The sequence below is a fragment of the Poecilia reticulata genome, linkage group LG17 (assembly GCF_000633615.1).
Source record: "Poecilia reticulata strain Guanapo linkage group LG17, Guppy_female_1.0+MT, whole genome shotgun sequence".
Lineage (NCBI taxonomy): Eukaryota > Metazoa > Chordata > Actinopteri > Cyprinodontiformes > Poeciliidae > Poecilia > Poecilia reticulata.
The window spans coordinates 18,950,732-18,971,558 of NC_024347.1; the positions used below are offsets into that span (position 1 = coordinate 18,950,732).

The window sequence follows — 20,827 nt, forward strand, 5'->3', positions numbered from 1 at the left end:
CCCGTCGCCTGGACATTGTCAGCCTCTTGCTGCTGTTGCTCTCCCATCGCCTTATCTGGAAGTGACCAGACTCTCAGGAGCTCCCTTCACAGCCATGTACAGTTTTTTTTCCCCCTCCTTCACTCTCCCTTTTGGTTGCCAATGTGCCTTTTGTTGTCAGTAAATAAAGCAACTGGGTAGCTTTGACCTTCTTCGTTCTTGCACGCCAGCCCTTACAAGGTATTATTATGTTTCTTTTAGCTAAGGAGAAATCTCGCCCACAATGAAACATTTTCATTTTCTTGTGAATTTAATATCTGGATTTTTTTTTTTTTTTATTCTTGCTAAGAGTGTAATAAAATCCTAAAAGCATAAATCATTGATTAAATTTGAGCTCCGAAGTCATGTTGGCCGTTCACCTCTTGCATAACATGTTAATTGAAATCTATACTTCCCCAGATTGAACTATTACGAGCAGTTGGGGGGCATCGGCAGAGGGTAGGAGAGGGCACTAGTATTGAACTGCAGCTTTCTGATCAGCTGACAGAGCATGGGATGTCCCGCTGCCGTCATCTGACAGGGGGGCTGTTCTCAGCACTCTTAAAGGTCAGGTTACAGACACCGAGCCGCACAACTGTCCCCGAGCCGGGCAACCGCATTGTGTTAAACTGCAAGATCAGATGAATGCGTTTACCCCCAGTAGCAGCCTGACGAAGTGACCTCACGTGATGACTGAGCGAAGCAGATGTTCCTGTGCTGAATTTACTCCGTGAGGAAGAGGGAGGGCGGGGAGACGGCCCGCCTCGGCCAATCAGCAGGGATTTTTGTGTGGACTCGCCTCCTTTTACAGCAGTGGAGCGACTTGCTATATTAGAGAGATGCCACCCACAGCTGCACCTGACAATTTACAGCGCCAGCGCCTCTGAGAGAGAAGGAGAGGCACCCTGACCCAAGCATCACTCTGGCTCTCTGGAATTTACAGCTTTTACATGCTTGTCTTTTTATTTTGAATTTATGACCTGCATACCGCCTCCTGCTAGCTCAGCACTTACTTTTTCTTCCTCCTTCTTATTTACTGTTCACGCCATATTTTATATTGGAGAGTTTCTCTAATTAATTCCATCAACTATCGTTTTTACTAATCTGGATTTATTCTCGGCGAACAAACAAAACAGAGCAAAAACAAAGTAAATGGAGTGACTGTCACTCGGGGCAGTTTTGAGAGTGCGTTCCCATCGTGATGCGAATGGTCATGACCACACTGAGTCTTGAGTCAACCACCCATTGCTTTCCATGAAGCGGTTTGGCAGCCTAAGGAGGAGCAAGAAACGAAAAGAGCAGGATGGGCTAGAAGGGAGGCATCCGTCCGAGGCTTCGTGTCTGGCCGGTAACGTTCCACACTCCTCACTTGCCTCACCTATGACAGGATTTCCAGCTTTCTTAGACACTTTTTCTTGTTCTAGTGAGACTCTCATGTCATGAGAATACATTTTGCATCAAGTATTCTTAACATTGAACATCAGGGTTCATTTGTTAAAGTTTTCTAAACTGACATTCAGCTTTCACTAAGTCTGCCGCTATGCTGCTGTATTTGGCATCAGTAGGACTGCTGTGGTGTAAGTGAGCAGTGAGCTACAATGTCTGAAATGTGGCTTAAGGACTCACTGATGCAAACCAATTCCGTTTTGTTATTTTATGCTTTATCTGGGGGCTGAACTATTAATGTTTCTGTTTTATCTTGTGCTTATTAATCACGGTTATTGGGACTAAGAACTCTATTAGCTGAAAGTGCYAGAATAGAGAGCCACAGACTACAGCCTACAAAATAACCAGCAACATCAATATCTCAATGGAAACTATTTTGAGTCACTATCTGCAAATCTACTTTTATGCRCAACAAGAACAGATCCACACACAGATTGTATTCAATGTTACAACATTTGAAAGTGAAATCTTTTATCTTTGAGGAATGCAAATGACTGACGCGTTGCTAAAAAAAAAAAAACAACAACTATGCCTGCCTCAGTCTGGATGCATTATGCCAGACCTTTTTAGTTGTCAGCTTTTGTTTGTTTTTTCTGACACAGGTGTAACATGTTTTTGTATGCTGGTCAATCTGAATAATACTGAAATAACTTTCACACAAGGTAACAGCCAAGCTCTTCTTGTAATCACTCTAACCTGGTTGTGTTTCTCTATCTTATTGCCATTTAGAAAAGACAAGAGRGCTGCAGATTGCATAGGTAACAATGCTGTTTATGATCACCATTACAGCGACGCATAGAGTTGAGGCACCACTGGTGCAGCTAATCTTTAATTTCACACGTGCCGCCATGCATCTGCATCAACAAACRCAGTACTGGGACACAAGCTTATATGCTATGGCTATGTGCACGGTCCAGGCAGTCAGCAGGTTGTTTTTTGTTTTTTCTTTGCTRCAGAGTTCATATTAAATGCACCTTTTGTAGTTTTTTGGATTAAATATTATAGCCAGCATTGTAGGATTTTGATAGAATGATGCAAACTGAAATCAATTAATCTGTTTTCTAGCACCAGAGTAATTAATAGCTACTCTACTTTGTGTCCCTTCAATGTCATTTTTTTTTTCTGYCCTGTTATCCGAGGGGAGTTCAGAATAGCTGCTCCACTTGGAGCACGTCACTAAAATAGAGTATAAGCTGTCATATCGAGATGAAGTAGATGCTTTTKGGTAAAGCAGCCTGCATCATGTTTTTCTTGCACATTTGGATATTTAATATTAATTTGAACAATACTTGGAAAATAGAAGTGATATAAATAATAATATAAAACGGATTTACGGATCTATTGAAATATTCTATAAATTRCAAGCCACAAAATTCCAGCCTCTGTTTTGGCAAAAGACGGGAAACTGACTGTTTTCCCAGCTTTAAATGGCTAAAATTGCACACAGGCAAATCACATCGTGTGCACGTGAATGTATGCTAAGATTAAAAGAATCCTAGACTTGTACCAGTTTATGAGGCTCCCAAAAGATTTTTAAAAATGGTGAAATTAAGAATGATCAACTTTGTTGATATTGGTTGAACAACCAGAAAGAGACTAGGCAAGTTAAGCTCTGATGGAAGTTCTGCAGGGAGAAAACTTTTGCTCTCTGAGAAAAACACAAGACCCAGACGGAAGTTTGCCAGAGAGAACATTGACAAAGTCCAGAATAGTTCTGTGGACGAATGAGTTTGAAACTTAATTACTTGGACACAAGAACAGAGATATTTGGCAGATTCCAAATCCAGTTTTCCAGAAAAAAAAAACTCCTACCTATCATAAATCATTAAAGTGTGATGGTTCAGAGATGCTTTACTGCAGCAGGATTTGGTCAGCTCACCATCATAAATCCCACCATGAGGTCTTAATATGTATCAGAGGAAAAAGTGACCATCTCTGCAGCATGACAATGGCTCTGGACAAGAACTGTTTAATCCACCAAGCTCTGGCTGAGAATTAAGAGATGGAAAGCCTGGGATTGGCAGAATCAAAGCCCAGATATCCACARATATTCTGGGATTACTTGAAATGGGCTGTACAACCCCTTAAATATCTCACAGCAGAAAGTGAGGAGCAGGGAACATTTTCCCAAGTGTCTCATTTTGGTTTTGTACAGCCAAGCCACCATCATGGAGGATGTTATAACAGGATGTCTTAACATCTTTTAGAGATTAAACAAAATCATTAGACATTGATATGTTAAAAAAACAAAACAAACAAAAAAAAAACAGAATATTAATGGGGTGTCCCAGTTTTTTGTTGTTGTTTCTTTTTTCACCTAATTATATGTGGGAAATATCACTTCCCATACATAGATTGTTTCCGACATCAACTGGTCTCAAATAACTCTCATAGCTTTTGAATGAAGTTTTTCTTTTATGAAGTTAATTCATTTGAAGAGTTTTTTTTTTTAATTATTTGACATTTCCAGGGAATTTGAATTTGAACTGCAATCATTAAGGAAAGGGAGGAGATGTCTTAGAATCCCTTCAGATTAATATTTATTTAAAGAACAAACACAGAACAGTCTACTGGTCTCTTGACACATGATTCTCACCATCCTCTTTTTTCCAGCGCTGCTGACAGAGGAATCTCTGCACAGCTGTTTAATCTGCCCTGATGGTCGTTGTGGGGAAACAGAGTTGGTTTATCTCTCAAGGMGTTTGATGGTTTTCCACCTTGAATTGCTCCAAAGAAAAATTAGACGAAGGAGAAAAGGTCTTCGAGAGAAGAGAAACAAAGCAAAATAGACTTTGCTGGAACTTTTTCTGAGAAATATATTGCGACCAAGTCTTTGACCAAGTCAGTGAGGCTGGATAAAACTGATTTGTTGAGGCCGTTTTCTAGTGTCTCACTGTCAATACCATTAATTAGCAGTATCGTAGAGGTCATCTTATCAGAATGTAATCAGACTGTGGAGTTTCATGAATGTGTTTTCATAGAATTATTACTCAGTCAAGGCCAAAATCCAGCCTACTTTTACGAATCCTGTTTACTTTTCAGAGAAGAAACAGTTCCAAGTCACAAGATAACAGTATCTTTCTGGCAGAAACCAGAAGTCTAATTCAAGGTGTTAGGGATGCACAGCAGTTCTACGAAGCAGAACCAAAGAATGCTCTCATTTCAAAAGCTTACTGTGCTCTAAATTAGTAGATGATTCACTTCAGGAAATCTCGACATGCATCTAATTAAATATTTATCACAGTTTTCTACAATGTCATGCACACTGCGTGATTTAACAAACACAGGAATGATATCTGTGGAATAAAAGATTTTTTTCAGCTCAATCCAATGTCACGATGAGCGTCGTCTTTAYGAGACCTGGTCAGAGCATTAAATCTGCAAAAGTTCACATTTTGACAAGGTAAATATTCAGCATTGAACCTGGATTACTTAATTAAAGAAAAACAAAACGTTTATCCGTCGCAACCTGTTGTTCTTTTGCTAATATCAGAGAATCTGACACAGCTGCAGATTACTTTAACKTAACAGGACAATGGAGCAGCTGTGCAGAAAGTCAGAAAAGCCTCTCTTATTTTGAGAGACTAGTTTCTTGCTTTATTTTGGCTCAGCCAGGAGGAGAGGGGCAGAGAATYCACATTGCTTAAAGTCCAGTGAGAAGTTTGCACAGTCTACGATGGTTTGGGACGCCATGCCAACGGCTGGTGTTGGTCCACTGGGTTTTCTGAAGTCTGCAGTCAATACAGCTGTCTACTAGGAAATTCTAGAGAACTTTACGCTTTCCATCTGATGACAAGTCATAAGTAGTTGCTAATTTTATTTTCCAGCAAGAGTTGACACCTGTCCACACTGCCGAAGGTACCAGAAGCCGGTTCAATGGCCAGTGTGTTGCTGTTCTTGATTGGCCAGCAAAACATAGAATAGAAGATCTATATGCGGTTATCATTAGGAAGATGAGAGACAGGAGAGGCAGTAAAGCAGATGACCTGAAGGCACCTGTCAAAGCAATCTGGGCTTTCACTACACCTTTGCAGTGCTGATTTCCTCTATGCCGTGATGCATTGATGCAGTCATTTTTCCAAGATGAGGCCCAATCAAGCATTGTGTGATTGGAAATGTACGTATACATTTCAGAAGCCKGACATTTGTGCTTAAAGCATCYGTTTCTGATTGGTCTAATGTGATGTTCTGGTTTTCTGAGATTCAGAATTTTGGGTTTTCTTTACCTGTAAGCCATAATCATTAAAATTGCAAAAAAAAATAAAACCTTTAAATTTTGTACTCTGYGTAAAGAGTCCCTATAAAGAAGACAAATATTGTCTTCTTGACTCGACGCCACTTCAGTCCTTTGATCCAGAGCCTRGGCACTGCAGAATCAAAAACCACATTCCTCCTATTGTTAGACAGCATCCTTTGGGATTTCATCTTCTGCATGTGAAAATTAATCGTGGCCTATCAGAAAGCGTCTTRGTACTTCTTAGTAATACTGTTTAAAAATCTGGTTGTGATACTGTTTTTATATTTATRTGTATTCTAATATGGGGAAGTGATTTAGTRTMGCTGACATATGACTATAAATTATTAGTAAATGAGCCGCAGGAGGCCCTCCTACCTTTGCCCCAGTTTTAACTAGTGTATAGAAATGCTGTCCTTCTTGGACGACTGAGATTCATAGTGCAACATTGCTGCAGAAGTTTGCTCACTGAGTGACAAATAAATGACTGAAGCTTTAGTTGCTGGACTGAATTCAAATGGTAAGTTTCATATTGCTCCAAGAGTCAGGACTGTTCAAGGGCTGAGAGGATCCGCTTTTATGGGTGTTGCACTAACACGTCGCTGCTGTAAAACGTGTTAATACAGCCTGGGTACAGACCAATGCAAAACTGCAACCAAGTTGGATTTTGTGATTTTAATTTGGAGCTGCTAAAGACTTTAAGGCAATAACATTCACTAATAGTTTTGTTCCGAGATAATTTGCTTTTTTGATTGAAATTGTTGTACTGTTTATTGTCAAAATAGCTCAGGAATATTATTTTGTAAGAAAATTATTTGAAAAATGTGTCTATTTGATTTGCTTCACTAGGAACAGTAAATTGCTACCAGAATAATTATAATCTCATTTTATGACTTTTTCTAGTCCAACTAAGCATCCAAACGTCCCCCCGCCCCTCCCCTCATTAAAATAATCAACTTTCCATATATTTGAGAAGCTGAAATAATGTGCTCATCTGTATTAGGTATACCTTTCTGTTRGTTTTAACTAGCAGCCAACGTTAAAGCATAACACCTTGGTTTGATTTTGTTTTTGTTTTTGTTTTTCTATACAGTTAGTTGGGTCAGAATTGATCTCCTCTTTGATAACGTTAAAGTTAAATTAGATGATTGTTTGCTTTGGATCAGGAYGAATTCTTTGCAGCAACGCATCCATGTCCCATTTCCCGGCTGGTGCCTAACTGTCCTCTATTACCCAGACAGATGAGAGGGCTCGCAGGCCCGCTGTTATCTGCTCCTGTGGAATGTGCCTCAGCAGCGTGGCTAMAAAAAGACAGCGGAAGCTGGGCACACCAAAGAGGCCTGCTGAGCGCCAACTAAATGTCAAGAGATAGTGTTAAAGGGGAAAATAATCAGGATCTGCTTTGACTAAAATGTTTCACGACTTAATACTGTTATGTTTAAGTTTGTGTCTAAATATTATTTTAAACCGCTCTCTTTTGCGGTACAGAAACATGAGATGTTGCCTGAACTCACTAATATCCAAGTGTTTAAAGCGTTTATATCTGTCATAATAAAAAAAAACTAAACTCCCTTTCTTCTTCGGCTTTTCTCATTCCTTCGAAATTCAGGGCAAAGAGATTGTAATGTGAACCATGTAGCCCATGTCGTAGCTTATTGTCAGGTCTCAGAAATATGTCACGGGGGAGCACCCGTAGCAACGTGAGGGTCGCATGTCGCCCCACGCAAGCTTGCCAGGCCTGACGTGAAAGAGCAKGCAGGCTGTCATGTGATAAACGTCCCCAGTCTGACGAAGCCGCTGCGTCACAGACAGCTGACCRTTACATGGGAATTTAAAGTCACTCTCTCAACAACAGGAGGCGGGATCTCCCCCGGTAGTGATTTATGCTCAGTTAATCCATTATTCATCACCTTTTTTGTTTTTACAGCACTTGCTTGCTTTTGTTTATGAGCTGACCTTTGAACTCCCTAAAGCAGATTTTTTTGTGAAAACAATCAGGAGGATGCAAAACTAACTAAAATAATATTTTAACATTTGTTTTAAGCAGATATGTTGACCAAAGTAGAGATTAAGATTGTTAAAGTTTATGTCAAATTTATTGGTTCTKTAAGAAAAAAACTAAACTTAATCAGACCAGTTGTCAAATATTGCAGAGAAAGAAAATACACCAATARTGCCAACTAGTGGTCAAGTAGAGATGTTATGACTTGCTTTTGCAAAATATTGTGAGGGTAGCTTTATTTATAAAAAATACACTCATTTTTACCCAAGTCCATTCTGAGTTGGTAGCACTGTCACCTTGCAGCAAGAAGGTSCAGTTGTGGGTTTGATTCTCTGGGTCTTTCTGCATGGAGTTTGCTTGTTCTCCCTGTGCATGCACGGGTACTCCGGATTCCTCCCACAGTCCAAAAACATTCAGCTGGCACTGCAACAGACGGAACATTCAGCTGTTGCAGTGGTATGGYTTTAGGCTTAATGTTTATTTTGCAATTATTAATAAGTGATTGCTGTGATACGAGGAGAAAACTATAAATAGATCGCTGCGCTTRACTTTACTGTATGGCTAGCTCGCTGTTACTGTGTCTTACTCTGCAGTTGTGGAGGTACAATGTCTGGGATCATGAGCGCCCCCTGCCATGAGGCAAGAGAAMTKCCTGCTTCACCTCGAATCTGTTCTCTGCCGTTTCTGATYGCTCCTCAGCACACGAAACATGTTACACACACATTTTGTGACAAAAAGCACTGTACATTATATACATAAGCTAAATTATGGAAAATCAGTTCATATGTTAAATGTTTTTTAACCATTTTATTGGCAACGTTCAGACAGGAGGAACATGCTCTCATCGAGTGGCAGCCAGCGCAGTTAGCGAGAGGTTGAGCAATCAAAGGTGAGGCTCAGCTCRCTGCTGCCTCACCGGCTTTGCTTCCGAGCATTTGAATGGGAAAATGAGAAAATTTACCAATTTTTGAAGGAAAAAATTTATCAGAATTGGTTAAGCTAAATAAAAAATAAATACTTTAACCACAGGGTGAAAATAGCAACATACATTCTTTTATTATTATATTTTTCCATTATGACAGGTGAGGCTCTGCCTCACTTGCCTCTCCTGACCGCACGTCACTGGTGCAGAAATAACCTTGTGGGCCGGTCTGTCAGTCAAACCTCTCTCAAAGCARAAGAGGAGAGTGGTTTATTTTAGACCTTTGCTGAGATAGATAAGATTGGTGGATAACATCGGCTTCACATTCAAGTATCAGCCGATCACCGATCTCCCAAAATTGAGGTAAATCAGCTAGTCGATAAATCGSTGCAGTCCTGCTTAGGTATAGTATTTAGACAACTGATGTCCTCCCTGGTCATAACRGCAGCACCTCTGTGATGCATATCTACATTGTCAGCCAGCTTTGCTTAAAGGAAAAAAAATGGGTACAAATGCAAAGAAAGAAAAGATGAGATGACTTATCTGTCGTGAACCTTATCTCTCTCTCTGCAGCTTCTGGGTTCTCCACACCTCCCACCACTCCGACCCAGGCATTGAACCAGCCTGTGTTCAGCCAGGAGGCCCAGCAGCAAAGCGGCCCCAGCCCAGAACGCCTGGAGCCCGGTACCCTAGCCCGCTCCCTGTCCACGCCTCCGGACACAGGACAGCGCTTCAGCCTTCCCCACACCAAACCCCCGATCCCATCAACCAGCCCTGTGCCACCCATCTCTACCTCACAACATGTGAGTCATGCTAATGTAAAATGAATACTTCACAAAGTYCGTCTTTTATCTTTKTTATGAAGCCGAATTATTTCACAATTATCTGTGACACCCAAAGGACAAAACTAAAATCAAATGGCAAGGACTCTTGTAAGTTTTGGAGAAAGCAGCGTGAGATGAATGCAACAATTATCCTGCATGGGTCATGGGATGTTTACTCTAACCGTTTTCCCTTTTGGATACACAACAGCAGTCTTAAATTCTTCCTGTCTATGACTCATGCACTTCTTTCCTCAGACTCATAAAAGTTTATTTGGACAGTGGTGGCAGTGAAATCCGCCAATGCAAATCTCAAGCTCTGTTACTTGAGAGCAGTTCAAGTGACAAATATCTGTTGACAAACAGGACACCTTGTGACYATTTGTCCWGGCATGACAAACAGTCATGAGATGTTCCTCTTACAGTTTTTCCCCTAGCTATGAAGGGGACACAGTATACCTGTGGTAGAAGGTGCTTTGCTCAGATGAGCAAAACCAACACCGTACATCACCCTGAACACATCAACCTTGTGCTGACATATGGTGGTGGCAGCTTCATGCTGTGGGCATACCTTTCTCCAGCAGTCTAATGTGCWAGACTGACTGAAAGTACATATTCAGAGATACTCTGTATTAAATCTATTTCACAAAGAATTGGTAGAAACATACCCCAAAAGTTTCTGCGGTTCTAATTCTTGCAAAAGGTKATTCTGCTCAGGGTTTGCTGAATACAGATGCRTCCCAGACTTTTTTTTATTTTTATTTTTGCATTTATTGGAACACTTTGGGTTTTTCTATGTCATAAAAATGATGACATGTTGTCAAAACTACATGCTGCAGTCTGACTACATTGTGAAAACGTCCAAGGCTTTAAAACAGTTACTGTGTGCTCTCTTCTCTTCTCAGACTGAGTTAGCTTTAAGGTATAATAGGATTCCGGCAGTCTTGACAGAGTATTTCATATCTTATCTCCTTTGGCTAACGAGGAATTACTGATGACTCTCGTGGCTTTAGAATAAATAATTATCTAAAAAGCTGTCTGAACCCATCCGCCTGCAGTGATGGTGGATTCCAGCCAACCAAGGTGAATCAATATTTAACTATTAACGCCTGAAGACTTGTGGTTCCTCTCTGCCACCTCAAAAAAAAAAAATCATAATGTTATGTTATAATTCACCTTTCGCCATTTTCCATTTTAAGTGCTATTCGCTGAATGGGTGTGTGCCTCCCAGAGGCTTGCCGTAGTATAAAGCAGGCCACATGCCTGGCGTGGTGCAGCGGGATCTGATTTATGAGAGTGCAGGGGGAGATTTTGGCTGGAGAAGTGCTGTGTCATCATTACAGAGCACCGCTGGGGAGACTGTGGAGCATCCCAAAGCAGGTGTAGAAGCCCCCCCCTCCCTCTTATCCTTCCCTCCTGCTGCAGAGGGTTGCTGTGAAACTGCTTGGCAGCACATAGGGCGGACAAACGTGCATTAACAAGCAGACTTTGCGTATGCTAATCTCGCAGCATGACGCAGCGTATACCCAGCTGGGACCTGGAAGAGATCTAATTAACCCACTTTGTGTTACATGATGTCATAGCTGTGCGATCGGGAAGATGTTTCGTAGATCTAGGTCGTGTTTGTTTCAAGTAATGAACGCTTGACGAGGCATCCCCAGCTTCTTGCTGCTAGGCAACGGGAAGGATTTCCTAATATGGTGAGGCAGTCAGGTTGTCCTGCCTGGAGGGGCGTGTCGTCAGAGCGCGGAGCTTCCTGCTTTTTCCACCCGCTTCGTCCTTCGCTCTTTTCCATTTGGTGAGCTCCCTGTGACTTTTTACGCGTTGGACGACGTCTAAAGATGGTTCGTTGTGTCGGGGTTTAATTTACACACGTCTCTGTGAACAGTACAGCGGCCCCGCTCCCCGCTGCACCAAATAGATCAGGACCGATCCACTGTGTGTTGTTCAAGAGGGGGTGTGTACGCTCAAAATATTATRCGCCGCTGAAGATGTATATTTCTGACAGGTTGTCTGCTTGTATTTAGCACACTTGGGGAGTATTTTTGAGGCAATAGACGTCGCTCAGCTGTCTTACACTTGCTGGGAGTTTTTTTTTTTTTCTTTTTTTCTTTTTTTTTTCTCAGTCGGTTTGATCTGCTGTAAGTTGCAGAGAGGAAGAGTCGGCGTCAGCCTGCTGCTCACTACCAATTTACTGCAATTTTTTTTTTTTGGCTGCACTGACCCGCTGCCGCGCTCCTCACTCCCAACTTCTTGCCTGTTTTCTCCCACAGGTCTACGGCTTATTCGAAGGTATGCTGGAGAAACTTGAACTAGACGATGATGGTGAGTGTCCCGCTCAGCCTGCGCTGCTCTTCACCACTTTTAACGCTGTAAATCTTTGCTTTAACGCGGTGCGAAAGTGTTGGAATCTAGCAGGTATTGCAGTTGTTTCCAGTTTCTTGTGTTGGTCCAGGCAAAAAAAAATTTAAAGGGTCTTAACGCACATAATATTGTAAATTGTCTGTTCAGAATTGTTTCCAATATATATTTTACACTGTATGTTGAAGTTTTAACGATACTAACCAGTGCTATTTTATGTACAAATTTAGACTTGACACATTTGGGTAAAGAAAAAAAAAAGGGGTTCAATTACAAGATTTTGAAATGACACCAAGTTTGTCCTTATGTGTGCCAATGACATCACAAGAGGGAGAAGTAAGATCAGCTGGTATTGGTAAACACTAAAGCGGATGAATGACTGGGCTTATTTCCACATAGGTTCCGAGACATTTGAGTTGCAAGGTGATTAACCTTGCAGGTCTGAGTCATGGCTTGGTGGGTTAGAGGATTTGACAGGATGGGGGCAATGCATGCAGTTTGAACAATTACTTATTTAGCTTACACAAACTTAAGACACATTCAGTAAATTGGAATACTATTGAAAAGTCTTTTTTTTCAGCATCTTTATCACTGAGTGAAACACTTTTATATAGATGATTTAAACACCAATTGTTTGAAAGCCTTTATTTCTGTAAAGTCATCTAATTATGGTTTTCTGTCCACATTTGATGAAAACATGACCTTTTGAATTAGATTATTACATCAGAACAATAAAAGAAAAACATTTAATACAGAAATGTACCCTTAGTAAAAGAAAAAAAGTTTAATACCTGGTGAAAGATTTCCAAAGGGTGCTTTTAAATCAACAAAATGAGTCTCATCAGAGCGCATATTCTAATTTATTGAATATAAATGTACTTAAGGGGAGATTAAGCACAGTCGGCCTAACTCAAGGCTGACCTAACTAAGTCAGGCTTGGGTCGGGTTGATTATTTTCAGCAGAAGTAGCAGTGGATGCAGCAGTTCTGCATCAAGCCTGGCCATTTCTGTCTCCCCTAGTATTCCCAATGTCAGATTTTCCCAACATCCATGCAGGATTCTCGCATCATATGGCTAAAACCTTTAGCTGCATTCATACAGAATACAGTAATCTCCTAAAAATGAAGAGTTTGATATAAAAACAAGAAAAACGCAAATGTACAGACAAAAAATAATGCTAATCAGATGCTATATGCCTTATTATGTCACAATAGGCACATGTGTGTGTGTGAGATTATTTTTCAGGTGATATATTTAACCTGATGTACAACAAAAGTAGCAAAACAAGGAGACACCCAGCTGTAAAACATTCTACATCAAGTTATATTTACAGTTTTGTTATTACACAAAAAGCATGGGTAGTACAATTTTTAAAATGGAATTTAAGCACTGTAAAATACAAGGAAAAGAAGGTAAAAAAGAATGTGTAGTGAACTGAAGTAATACAAATAAGGGAGTATATTTTAGGACTGTTTGCATTTAAAAAAATTTCATGAAATAGGAAAGTCTTAACTTTGATCAAATGTCCTACAATCTCATAAAGTGGAAAAAACATCTGTCATTTATTCACTTTAGTAGCTTTGTGTGATATCATCGAATATTGGAAAAACAATTTTAATGTTTCTCGCTCTCACTGTTAAGACTTTGAGACCACAAGGACTTTTCCTTCCCAAGATTTTCCACTGTTTGTTTGTTGACGTTTAAAGCAGTGGGTAATTATCAGTAAGCTGGAGCAGGGAAGTGGCAGTAAGTGGTCCGTTTTGCTCGTAATGGCTGTTTAGGCTGTTTTGCGCGTGCGTGTGTTGTTTATGTGTGTGCATGCGTTGTTTCCAAGCTGTCATTACGCATTCCTCAGGAGATTTTACCTTACTTACAAAGTATTTTTCTTTCAGCTGCTGAACCCGAGAGTGATATTTACATGCGCTTTATGAAATCCCACAAGTGCTACGACATCGTCCCCACAAGCTCCAAGCTGGTCGTGTTTGACACAGCGCTTCAAGTTAGTACATTTTTCTCCCGACTTGAAATGCGTGCTCCGAACCCCATAAATAAAAGCTTTGTTTCCGTTTCTTTGAAGTTTTCGTCTTGGGAATAGAAACAGACTTCCGGTTTTAGTTAATGTACAACAAAATGCAATGAGTTTACCTTAGAGCAATTTCTGTGAAATGTTTCGCTGTATTGCCTTGAAGCTGTTAAACAGTAATCCAAGGAGAGTAGGACCTCGTTGACTTGTCAATCTTTAACCGCTGAGAGTTGAGATCGCCTATCTGAAGGTGTTGGAGGATCAACCCAAAGACATAAAAAAACGCAAGACCAAGAGCTATGTTACAGCCCCAAGTTTTTGACCATTCATTTTGCCATTTAGTTTGTTTTTATAGTTAGTGTTGTCATGATGCACTCACATTTTTACATTAAACGTTTATTATATTGGACAGTTGCTTTTTTAACTTTAATAACAGAATGAGTAGATAAGTTTTTGGTTAGTTTGTTTTCCTGAAATTGGCCGGAAAATCCTGAATGTCCTTACACAAGTTGGTGACTCAAGTGTACTTGGGTTGTGAAGCAGAGCAATGACCCATTGCAGACCAGCAAGTCCATTTCTAGGTGGCTCAACTTAAGGGTTTGTAGTGACATAATCAAAATCTGGACTTGATATGTTCAAAACTCTTCCACTATGTCTCAAGTAAAGCAATTCTGAAAAGAAAACTGAACCAGGATTCCTCCAGAAAGACGCAACAGACTCAATGCCAGCACTCCGAACACTTGGTTGAAGTTGCTGATGTTAAGGGTGGAAGAATCATTGTTTGTTGTTTTTAGTGAGCAGATTCTTTTTCAAATAGGGCCAGACGGATTTGGAAAAGAAGAATTAGGATCCCTCACAAACTAAAATGATTCTGACCAACCTCCTCTTTCTAAATGACATTTAGTCACGTAACCAAATCTTCTAGCTGGAAGGAGATTAAACAAAATAGCTTTAAATCAATTAGGCTCAACCTGAAAACAGGTTGTTTTCATACTTGAAGCTAATAAAATGACAAACGGATGAAGTGACCAGCATGTGACGTATGTGTGGTTGGCAATGTGTTTTTTTTTATTGGATAATTAATCTTTATCTCTTCTTGGCAGGTTAAGAAGGCATTCTTTGCCTTGGTGGCTAACGGTGTCCGAGCTGCTCCTCTATGGGACACAGAGAAGCAAAGCTTTGTGGGTAAGTACAATTAAATGTGTCAACAGACTCACATTAAACTGTGTTTAAATGATTTCGTGTATTGAATTAAATTAGAAAATCCGTCAAAGGATACAGTGCGTTTAGCTCTTTTAGTTTGCTGGATGAAGACAGTACAGTGCAAAACATAAATGTAAAGGAAAGATGGTTTTATGCCTTTAGGTCTATATTTTATTTAAGCCTCATTGGGATCTCTTAATTATTTCCTTTTACTGAGACGGAAAATGTCATTGCTGTTCTGGTTTTCCATAAATAAACAACGAGGCTGCGCTGTGTGTTAGCGGTCATGGCTGGCAGAGCGTGTCTCCTTATTGAGTGGAGAACACTAAAGCCATCCCAAGCTATTAAAGCGCAAGAGATGACTCATTTATATCGAGTGTAGAAATGTCAAAGAAGCATCTTTGTCTGTTCTCCGGAGTCGAAAGAGGAGCAAGTTGTGAATTGAGTTTGAGCTCTGCTGCCTGTGATGAATAATGAATGTCAAGTCAACGTGAGAATAAAGCAAAAAGGGGAACCAGCGCCGTGCTTGAACGAACCACGCCCTCTTTCCAGCTGCATGATGCCTGCAGGCGTTCCTCTGAGGTGTTTATTGACTTGATCTGTTTTCGCTGCAGGAATGCTGACAATCACAGATTTCATCATCATACTGCACAGATACTATAAGTCACCGATGGTGAGTTTAATCAGCATATATTTAAATATGACTTTTTTTTCCTAAGACTGAGATCGTTTTGTTTTTGTTTTTTTAGGTGCAAATTTATGAGTTGGAGGAACACAAGCTTGAAACTTGGAGAGGTAAGTTTCTCCAAGTGTTGACGCACGCTTACAGTAGTAATCTTCTGATCTTTGGGGGGTTTAATAATCCAGTATTTGCCTCATTCTCTCCTCTCAGAGGTTTATCTTCAAGCAACGTTTAAACCTCTTGTGAACATATCACCGGATGCAAGGTTTTCTAAAATCCTGCTAAACTTCACACATTGTTTTTATTCTGCACCTCTTGATTGTTGCTCTCATGATGCGTTTCTTTGTTTTCCGTTTTTGCAGTCTGTTTGATGCAGTGTACACCCTCATCAAAAATAAAATTCACCGCCTGCCTGTCATCGACCCTGTTACAGGGAATGCACTTTATATTCTGACGCACAAGCGGATCCTAAAGTTCCTCCAGCTGTTTGTGAGTTCAGAAATGTTCTCGGTCATTGCATTCTGCTTAGATGAATTTACAGGATTATAATCTGTAAAACCTAATTAGGTGAAATGTAAAGGTTCAAGTTTTTCCTCATTTTCATATGCCTGGCTCCCCCTTGTGGTCAATGTTGGAATTGATCAAAAGTCTTTGGATTTATCCTCCCATATCAGAATATCAAGTTAATTCTTCTTAGTTATTCCTTAAAAAGAGACCTCCATATTTCTCTCTCTTTTTAGAGATATAATATAAAACATGTATCAATGCCTTTTACAATGCAGTAAAGTGACTTTTCAAGAAACAAAATTTTTGAGGTGTGTGTTTAAAATTCCCAGGTGTGTGAAATGCCAAAGCCAGCGTTCATGAAGCAGACCCTAGGTGAGCTCGGCATCGGGACGTACCATGAAATCGCTTTCATCCACCCAGACACGCCTATCATTAAAGCCCTCAACATCTTCGTGGAGAGACGGGTGTCTGCTCTCCCTGTGGTGGATGACTCGGGTAAAACAACAATGATCCATCACAAAAAAAATCCCTTTAATAATTCAAGATTTTACCTTAATTTTGATTTTGTTTTGGGTTTTTTTGTCTTGCAGGCAAAGTTGTGGATATTTATTCCAAATTCGATGTGATTGTAAGTTTACGCATTTTGCTTTTTGAAGAAATGCATAGTTCTCCGTGCTGACCCGCGTCGTAATTGTGTCCGCGTGCAGAACTTGGCCGCAGAGAAGACGTACAATAACTTGGACATCACGGTGACGCAGGCTCTGAAACATCGCTCGCAGTACTTCGAAGGAGTTGTTAAGTGCCACAAAATGGAAACAATGGAGACCATTGTGGACAGAATAGTCAAAGCAGAAGTGAGACACAAAGACCCGTTTGTGCCTTTAGCCGCTCAGGAACACCTCGAGGACTGGTTTCAGCTGCATCTCTCGTGTTTGATCCAGGTTCATCGGCTGGTGGTGGTTGATGAGCGCTCCAGCATCGAGGGCATCGTTTCCCTTTCAGACATCCTCCAGGCACTGGTGCTCAGCCCAGCAGGTATAGACGCTCAGCATTGGTAGCCCTAATCCACCCCACCCCCCCCACCCCCCCACCTTCTCTCTCATTGTCCTGGACCCTGAGCTTCCCATACCCACCAATCCTCTACCCCTGCCCCAGGTAGGAATAGCACCCGTTTGCCTCGTGGCTGATCATAGCCCGCAGAAGGCATGATGTTTGTCCACTTTCCGCTTGTCCTGCCGGATCATGCTTTCTGCACCGGTGCTTGTTTACACAGAAATCAACTCTCTGCACTTTACTAAAACATACAGTAGGAAAGAGATCTGCTAGTTTTTCACCTGGTAAATAACTATTCCTCGTGTTTAAAATTCAACTCCTGGAGGTCTTGGCTTGTACTGTCCATGGCTGCGTTTTGTTTATCGCAGACGGCTCTTTGATGCGAAGCATGTTTGGTATTGATGTGCTTGGGTAGAAAATAACAAGCTAGCTGAGCTTTAACCAGCTCTGCAGGGCAGCTCTGGGTCTGGGCCTTAAACCCCCAGCAGATCAGAATTGGTGGGATGCACTTCGAAGAAAATGTACACACAGGCACTCATTAATTCATAAATTCGACACAGTATCCATCGACTGTTCTTACAACCGACTGCGGCGTTTGGGCCTCCACTAAGGGTGAAAGGTTTGGTGTAATCAGACCTATTGTACAGTGTTACTGCTTACCGTTTAAATGTATTTATATGTTTAATCTATTATGGTTGTGCTTTTAAAATTTTACTCCTCTGTAAACGTTGTTTTCTTATCTTGGGTTTAGTGGGAACATATGAGTCTTTCATTGTTTTGGATTTTAGTTTTCATACACCAGAAATTTGGGACACCTCTAGCCAAGTTTTCCTTTCTGACATATTTTTTTAGGAACCATGGTAGTTTTCAGAATCCATTTTAAAGCCCACTTCCCAAATCTGTCTTTACACCACATCTGCCGCAGTTAAAGACTGACTAGGTTGGCTGAAAACAGCCCCAGGGTGGTAATGTTTATTGCCCTGGAGCTTTAGAGTGGAGATTTTTTAAAGAAGGGTTGTAACATTTCTGTTTGGTAGCATTTTTGTTTTTTTGCTGTTCCAGCTACCCCAATTTAACCCCATCTACAGTTTTATATATTCTTTGGACTTTTAACTTCAACATATTTTAAATGAGATGTCTACTTTTGGTCGTCTGGGCAGCCAGAGGGAGCAGAGCCCAAGCAGTATAATATCAATACCTTGTTAGAATATTTTATCAAATTTATCTTCCAAATCACATAAATAAAAGTATAATTCTTTAGGAATGTGCAGAATGACTATAAATATAATGTGATGAGTTTCCCGGMGTAACAGATGTGAAAGAATCAGAAGTCTCGGCTGTAGACGTCCAGGTTTTTATCCCGCTTCAATTCCGCTTCAATTCCTTACAAATCTGTCAGAAAATTCATGAAATACATAAACCAGTCAGAGCTTGGACTGACTTCTCCCAAGTTATAGACGTTCATAGTCTTATTGCTGAAAATTGCAGGTTTTTATTATCATGTTAGCGACACACAAACTGCAACACTCTTGCTAGACATTGGCTGCATAGGAGTAACACTTGTAGTCAAGGCCTAATTTACATGAACCCAGAGGGTTGGAGRGTTCAGGTGTTCTGGGTAATAAAGTTCCAGCTGATAAAAGTCAGGGTYGCTTAACTCAAACATGTCTTCTCTCCCCAAAGGTCTAGTTTTGCAGAACCCCACCCTGTTTATCTGTGCAGAAACATGTTGCCCAAACATAACATAGGGACCAAGCAAGTACTTTCCCCAAAAACACAACAAAGAACGAAAAGCTTATTCCAGTTTCAAAATTTCAAAATGTCTTCAGCATCCCGATGGTGTTCTGAGAGAAGTCAGACCACCAAGTATATAGCACATCTGTCGACCACTGTTGTAACAATATTACTCTAGCAGTTTTAATGTTTTGCCTGACTGGTGTGTCTAACATTTAAATGCATATTACTTTTGACATCCTGGTGCACGATTCCTACACAGCTCTTAATTTGTGAAAACAAGTTTTAACTGTTTGCAAAAGGATGCCTGACGCAGTGATTGACTTTACTCTGCTGTTTTCGTTGCAGATGCCTGTAAGGAGGAGAATCTTACTGAATGAGTTTGTGGTGCATCAGCTTTTGTAATGGAAGTGAGTGAACTTACGTTTAAGGTTTGATTGTGCGAAGCCGGCGTGGAAGTCCTGGAGACCGTCACCATCAGCGGGGCTGTAGCGGCTCTGAAAGGCCTGATGCAGCTGAGTGAAGTGGATTTTTTTTTTTTTTGCACTGACGAATGAGTTTTCTTTACTTTCTTCCAGTTTGTTTAAACACTGATCAGATGCAAACACATTAAAGATATATTATAAAGTATATGCAAACACATGCATACCGTATGGGGGAAGTGGAGGATGTTTTCTGATGGGTCTGGGTTTCAACTAGTTACAGTCATGCAGCTCTCGTCAGATTTAAAGTCACACTTCAGCATCCGTAAAGCAACTCATTTCAGTTGTGAAGCTATATTTCTACCCACAGAGATTGGACGACTGCTGTCATTAGGAGAATAATGGCCAGTGCCAACATAACTTCGCTCAACGCCCAATTATCCGTGCCTTTTTGCGTCCCTCGCGCCCCACTTCACTGTGGTCCTTTTTGAGTTTACGGTTTCAAATGAAAGCTGTAGTTTCAGCATGTTGCTGCAATAAAGAAAAACACAGCTGACATTTTCAACCCCACGCTCCAGAGGCTGTCTTTCATTTAGTTGGGTTATTAAAAAACTTGTTTTAATGAAAGGATTTCTGGAAAATCAGACAAGAAGAGGAAGTGTAACATTTTTGGAGCATTGGTTTGGTTTCTCGCTGTCGGCATGACTTCAGAGTGCTTTTTTTTTTTTGTAATGAAAATATAAGATTGAAAATGTATTTTTAGGGGTTTGAAGACATTTTTACAGTGTATCCCCAGTTGTTTGGAGGCTTCACACAAACGTGCTTGTGTGTTTCATCTGGATTTCAACAGGACTCATCTCCGTCTTCTGTAAATGAGATTGTTCTCAGAAACCATGTCACAGAAAGCTTTATTTTTATGAATGTGTTAACGAGTCTAAAGATACTTCAGTTTTAATGTTATTTTTGTAAATATATTGTGGCAATATGTCTAATACAGAGAAACTTTGTATTGAATCAACATGTACTGTAAATGTGCAAAGCATGACAAACTACACTTCAGCAGAATGAATGTTCTTTGTTTTACTTTTTCTATTTTTCTGGCTGCAGAAAAATAAACAGACACTGAATGTACTCTAAAGCCGAGTCATTTTCCTGCATTACTGATTTCTGTATTTAGTTACTGGGAGCAGAAATTTTAAATCCTTGGTAACATCGCAAGTTCTAATGGACATCAGTCTATGTATTTTATCTGTGCTTAACCTTATACTGTTGCGGTGGTGGACTGGTGTCTGTCTCCTGCGTTCAGACTGTAAGTATTATAGATGTTCTATACAGAGAAAATTAACATCAAATGTGTACAAACTAAAAAGTACAATCGTTTTGTTTGAAATTACATTGA

The 20,827-nt window shown here is 40.4% G+C and overlaps 1 protein-coding gene across 3 annotated transcripts; it reads left to right on the forward strand.

The window, feature by feature from the left end:
* The first annotated feature begins 840 nt into the window (after window positions 1-840).
* On the forward strand, window positions 841-20,566 carry LOC103479581 (5'-AMP-activated protein kinase subunit gamma-2-like). Of its 3 annotated transcripts, XM_008434090.2 has the most exons (14): window positions 841-1,366; window positions 9,196-9,425; window positions 11,717-11,768; window positions 13,697-13,803; window positions 14,931-15,012; window positions 15,645-15,703; window positions 15,780-15,825; window positions 15,923-15,977; window positions 16,075-16,201; window positions 16,549-16,714; window positions 16,810-16,847; window positions 16,927-17,073; window positions 17,161-17,254; window positions 19,355-20,566. In XM_008434090.2, the coding sequence occupies exons 1-14, from the start codon at window positions 1,273-1,275 to the stop codon at window positions 19,384-19,386; spliced, it is 1,329 nt and encodes a 442-aa protein (XP_008432312.1). In that variant the 5' UTR covers window positions 841-1,272; the 3' UTR covers window positions 19,387-20,566. The 3 variants fall into 3 exon arrangements, with proteins under 3 accessions (XP_008432312.1, XP_008432313.1, XP_008432315.1); XM_008434091.2 differs by lacking the exons at window positions 841-1,366; window positions 9,196-9,425 and adding an exon at window positions 10,912-11,241; XM_008434093.2 differs by lacking the exons at window positions 841-1,366; window positions 9,196-9,425 and adding an exon at window positions 11,263-11,400.
* The last annotated feature ends 261 nt before the right edge of the window (window positions 20,567-20,827 follow it).